The following is a 6018-nucleotide window of genomic DNA, read 5'->3' as shown; positions in this document are numbered from 1 at the left end:
ATTAGAGTTAACCAATCATATGGAGCAAGAACTGAGGTGTAGGTTGTGAAGAGCCAGCAATGTTGGGTTCCTGGGGAGCAAGGATCACTGGGAACTTAACTATTTCAACTTAAGTAGTTAAAAGGGACACGAAGAAGAACCCAGAATGTCATAGACATGGAAAGAAGAAGAGCTTTTTATACACAAGCCAGGTGAGGGGGGCACCCCATTTTAGGAACAAGATTGAAGCAACGTCTACTGTGTGGATTGGAATATTGTTCTTTAAGTACTCCTTGCTTTTTGATTTCTCTATCTGCTAATCTGTGTCACATATGGCTTACCCACAAGCCCCACTTCTACTTTTATGCTTATATATATATATATATATATATAGATAGATAGATATAGACATATAGATATGTAATGCTTCAAATCAAAATGTATCATTTCATTGGCCAAGGGATCCATCAATGCTTAAGCACCTCATATCTTGGACTTGGCACATGCATTCAAAAGAAAGAAAAAAAAGGGCTTTATGCTTCTTAGTCTTTGAAGACTGATATTTTCTTGAAGCTCAGATGAGTTTTAGGTTTTTAAGAAAAAAAATTTAAGTATGCATGAGAAATGTATTCTACGCAATAAGGGAAAAATCCGACCGAAAGTATCAAAATGACATATTTTTATATTTAAACTATATCATAAGGGATCACATATAATTAATTTATAGAGATATTATTGGCATGGCATAGTAACAATCATCTGTTGCATCTTGCATGCAGTATCTTTTCTCCTCCAACTTAAAGTTTCATTTTCTCTCTGTGTTTTCTTTTCTTGTCTTGTGAAGCTGAACTGTCGTGTCTTGGACGCTGAGTTGAGAGCAAAAAGAAGTATGTCTTGTTGGGTGACAACAAAGGTTGTTGCCCACTTTCACTCATATCTGACGTTAAGATGGGATTTCAAATAGCAACCCATTTTGTCCCTTCCAACCAGCTATCTAAGCTCTTCAGGTTACATTTGTTGTTTTTGGGTAAATAACAAGGAGAAATCTGCAAATCTCTAAACCAGTCACAGCATGCACTGCTTCAAAACCCTGCTGCATGCCCTCTCAACTTAATTGGTGAAAAATCACCTTCCTAGCTCTGGTAAGGAGTTCTGAGATTCAAACCATGCACCCAACTAGTTAGATCTTTAAGTGGTTTATTTTGATTTAGAAATCTTGAATCAAATGTCACACTTAGCAGTTACACAGTAATAGTTCATCATATAATTTGTGAATTTAAGAGTAAGAGAACTGTCACTTCACTTTAGATGACTCTTCTAAAAATAGTTGAAATTGAAGAGGGATTTGGTAATGCTTCTTCTTTAGCAAATTATGAAGGCCCACCTTCATATAAAAGCTTCTCGCACTAGCATTAAGATTCCCTCTGCTGGGGTCTCTAGATTTGACCATCACCTCAAAGTATCACACAATTTAAACACCCACAGAGAGGGAGGGAGAGAGATTTCAATTAACTTTCAAACAAATCCTGGGATTTCCTAATAACCGTTTGGAGTTTTCATAGTACTAATTGGACACAAAAATCACAGAAATAGAAGGAAATAATAGAAGATAAAAACTTGAAGAGGTGGTATTCTCTTCCTATTTTAATTTTTAATTTTATGTTTTGAATATTTCTTTTCATATTTTTAAAAACATATTCTTTTATCATTTTGAAAAACTATTTCTTAAAATAGAAAGCTAGAAAAAGCGTTTGTTTTGAAATTTTGAAAAAAAATATATTTTTTAACATTTTATTTAATAAATTTGATCATTAAATAATAAAATTAAATCTTTTTAATATAACATTTTATATATTATTATACATAATATGTGTAATACACTTAATAATATACTATATGTTATCCTATATTTTTAATTATAACATATATATACACTACATTTTTAAAATTTTAAATAAATATATAATTTTATTTTCTAAATTTAAGAATAATTTTTTTTCCTTCTTTTTTTTTCTTTTTTTTTTTCTATTCTCTCCGGCGCCTACATCTTCTCCGTCGCTAGTGACCATCGAGGGCCAAAGATTCATACGATCAGAGCCTATTATTAAAAATGCCAAGTCAAGAAGGTTAACATATACAAAAATAGGTCAGATTTAATTGCTGAATTTTCATAAATTTAATTTTTAATTTTCAACCTAAACACAAAAACACAATCAGTTGTCACCGACCACTGACCACCATGGCTGGTGGTTTACGACGATCGAGAGTCTTGAGCACCTTCACCATGTTCGACCAACCATGGCCTTATGCATTGCCATGGCAATCGATCTTTATAACTTTGTTATCGTCGTCGTTTGAATGTTGCTTGGCTATCGCCATCATCAAGTCATCATTGTCGACTTCATGTGACTATTAACAATGGAGGATGAAAGAGAAAAGGAGTCGTCAGGTGCGATGGTTGCCGACGGGATCGACGGCAGCTTGAGAAGGAAGGGAAGAGAGGATAAAGGATGTGAGATTGGGTGTAGGGGGGGGGAAAAGGAGTTTGTTTTCTGGTTGGTGTTTTTAGCTAGTTTTGACTGAAAATATTTAAAATAATATTTTATTATTTTAGATTTTATTATTTTTAAAAATATATTTTTAAAAATAACAATGTAAACATATTTTTAGTATTTTAAAAAATTAAAATTTTAAAACGAACTGGAAACAGCAAAAATAACATGCCTAAACCTTTATATATATGCACACAAATGCCTCCCAAGCATCGACCTCATTATTGACTTTCCTTCTTTGTGCAATGGTAACTCAGTGATATGAATCATTGACTTGCGTCCATGGTTTCACGAGATAAACGTACTGGAATATTCATAATCTGAGAGAAACTACAGGTTGCATCTCCACCAAGCAAGCTCAAGGGATCCATGAAAGATGTGTACAAAAGCAAGCTTCTTTCACTGTGTTATGGGATTTGTCAACTGTTCTAAAGTTGTCTTTGATCTCATCCATCGGTTACTTTCTCTCATACCCCACTTTCCTTTATTAGTTCAGAGCGCGAGAAGGGAGAGGCAAATTTGCTAATTATTAGAAGCCAAGTGTAAATGATAACGTTTGAAAATGTAAATAAAAGATGGGAAAGTATACTTCCATTAAAGCTCATTGAAACAACTGTCATGTCACTCCAACCTCTTATCTTTTCCCAACAAGAGATTCAGATTTCATATTCATTCATTCCATAGCTGCATCTCAGAGGAGTTTTAAGGCCACGTCCATAAACCCCCAACCAACACCTTTATCGTAACTAGTTTACAGGCTTTATACAAATATTTTTTAGAATTTTTGAATGGTTAGTCTGACGACTTGATAAATTAAAAGCTGACCAGTATATGTACCAAAACTCTCTTGCACATATATTATATGTTACCCTAAAACATAAATGAAAATGTTGGAGACGATGAACAAAAAGAGAGTACAGAAATTAAAAACAAAAGGGCTGAATATATAAACACAATCTTTTTATATCTAAGCATATAGGGGCAAGATTTTGTTGAAGCCAAGATAGATGTAAGTACAGAGGTATGACTGCACGTGCAATGATTACAAGGCACGTGACTTGCTACGGCCGACAGAGAAGACGGCGTTCCAGATCTCCGTGAAAGCTCGAACGATGGTGGGATGGTAGTAGGGCGAGTTCAGCTGCAAGAAGCAGTTCAGAAGCTCCTGCAGCTCAGCCTTGGAGTATATTTCCTTCTCCACTATCATCTGAAGCATCGACCGCCTGAAGTCCAGGTAGGGGTCGTCGGAATCCTTCTCCACCGCCAAGCTCTCGCCGCCGATCCTCCCGAAGCCCTGCACGGCTCGCAGGCCCTTCAGCTCGAGCTCCGAGTCGGAGTAGCAAGGCGGGGTGTCAGAGGCGGAGGAGAAGAGGGTGCCGGTGGTGGCGGATTCGTCGGAGGAGAAGTGGGTGCTTCCGTGTTTGCTGGAGGAAGAGGAAGAACGGCGGAGGAGGAAGCGGCGGCTGGAAGTGGGGGTTTTGGGGTTGAAGATGCTGCCGAGTTTTGGCCGGCGGCAGCTGCAGCCTAGATCCACGGCGACTGTGTTCAGCCCGAGCTTCCTCCTGTTGCTTGACATTGTAGAAGACTTTGAGAGAGTGAGAGGGGAGAGAGAGGGAGAAAGAGAGATTTGACTGATGGAATGGAATTGAAGGCAAGAGAGACGACTGGTTCTCTCTCTTTATAGCCTCTCTGCATGTCTGTAAAGAAGGTCTCTTTCATCTACTTTTTTTTTTCTGTCTTTTGGCTAAGTTACAGGGGCCCTCCCCCTCCTGAGGTTAACTTAAAAACTCACCTGTAGCAGTACACTACTCTGCGCCTTTTAAGATATCAGACATTATTTTATAATTTTTATTCCTCTTATCTCTCTTAATCTTTTCTTAAATACATTTTTACATTTATAAAATATTTTTTAAATATCTAATTTATAGTTAGAAAAAAAAAACTAAATTTATAATAATTATATTAAACTTTAAGAGCGTAATTTACTTAATTTTGAAAAGCCAATAAAATATTGAATTTTGAAATTCTTATATATATATATATATATATAAATAAAGAGTTAAAAAAAATATTGGGTTCAGCCAGTTTAAACGCATCTACTTTAAATAACTTTTATTAACATAAATAAAATAAAATTATATCAAAATAAAATTAAAATATTTTATAGATTAAGATTTGAATCATCAAGATAAAATTAAAAAATATTTTAAAATTTTTATCAAATTATTTATTAAATTTTTTAAAATACATTGAAGAACGTATGTATTATTTTTTTTATTTGTAAAGTTTAAGATATGTTCATTTAAAAAAAATAAATATATATAAAAAATATCAAATAAGAAGTCATGTGATTTATTTTTTAAAAGTTATCAAATAAGTTTAACAAACACATTGAAAAAAATAAAAATCTATAATATTTTTTTATTTTATTTTTTTCGATCTATATTTTGATTAATAAATATTATTTAAAAGAAAAAAAAAGACAAAGATTGAGAGTGGAACAAAGAAGAAATAGAGGGAGACTTACAACAAAAAAAAAAAAATGGCAATAGAGATAATGTTACCTTATAAATAGTTAAATGTAGATTGACATTCATAATTTCATAAAATGTATATATATTCATACAAATGGTATAAAATAGGGTAAATTACACTCCCCCTCTAAGATTCACTAACCCAATTAATAAGTTATTTTTTAGTCTAAATTTCATACTGATCGTGCTTAAGTGGAATAACCCAAGTGATTAGTATCATGGCCAAGAGAAGTGTGGCCCATTTCAATTTTTAGATTTTAAATTAATAAAAAATAAAATTAATTAAAAACAATAAATTTAAAAATTAAAGAAACGTTAGGGCCATGCCCATTTCAACCCATTATAAATTTTTAATTAATATCAATCTCTCACTTTTCTTTTATCAAATGCGCATCACTGTAAATTTTTAATTAATCTCAATCTCTCATATTCCTTTATCAATAATCAATCTTATTTCTGTGCGTCTAACAGTGGCATCCATCCCCTCACAACTATTTCATGTATTTTTAATTAATCTTAATCTCTCTCTTGTATGATTGTATTACAACTATTTCTATGCGCCTAATCGTGGCCGCGACTCTATCGTTTTCCTCGATTCATCTCCTTTTCAATTTCTTATATATCCATTGTCACTTACATCTGCCATCAATCTACGCAGGCATAGACTCTCAATCCAACCGATTTCACAACTATGTTTTATTTTCAGCAATTTCATTTTCATCCTCATCTTCTCGTTACGTGACTTATTAGGTATATTTTTTATTTTTTTTATTAGCCCCTAAAATTATCAATTAATTTTGTATATATATTTCAATATTTGTGATCTTTCTACACTAATAGATTGGCAATGGTGTTTATTAAAAAATATATATTGGAACAAATTAATTGTAATAGTTTAATTATTAATTTTTTATCTAAAAATGCTAAAAGAGTAAATTTAAAATGAAATATTA

At 33.0% G+C, this 6018-nt stretch overlaps 1 protein-coding gene across 1 annotated transcript; it reads right to left on the bottom strand.

Moving 5' to 3' along the window:
- Positions 1–3369: 3369 nt before the first annotated feature.
- On the bottom strand, positions 3370–4248 carry LOC127789009 (transcription repressor OFP6-like). The gene has a single exon (XM_052317739.1). The coding sequence runs from the start codon at positions 4105–4107 to the stop codon at positions 3574–3576; it is 534 nt and encodes a 177-aa protein (XP_052173699.1). The 5' UTR covers positions 4108–4248; the 3' UTR covers positions 3370–3573.
- Between the last annotated feature and the right edge of the window lie 1770 nt (positions 4249–6018).

The sequence above is a fragment of the Diospyros lotus genome, chromosome 13 (genome assembly GCF_014633365.1).
Source record: "Diospyros lotus cultivar Yz01 chromosome 13, ASM1463336v1, whole genome shotgun sequence".
NCBI lineage: Eukaryota > Viridiplantae > Streptophyta > Magnoliopsida > Ericales > Ebenaceae > Diospyros > Diospyros lotus.
This window is presented reverse-complemented; position numbering and strand designations above follow the sequence as displayed.

Bases quoted from the DNA above. Each gene is read 5' to 3' on its own strand.
- LOC127789009 (XM_052317739.1), bottom strand. From the start codon at position 4,107: ATGTCAAGCAACAGGAGGAAGCTCGGGCTGAACACAGTCGCCGTGGAT.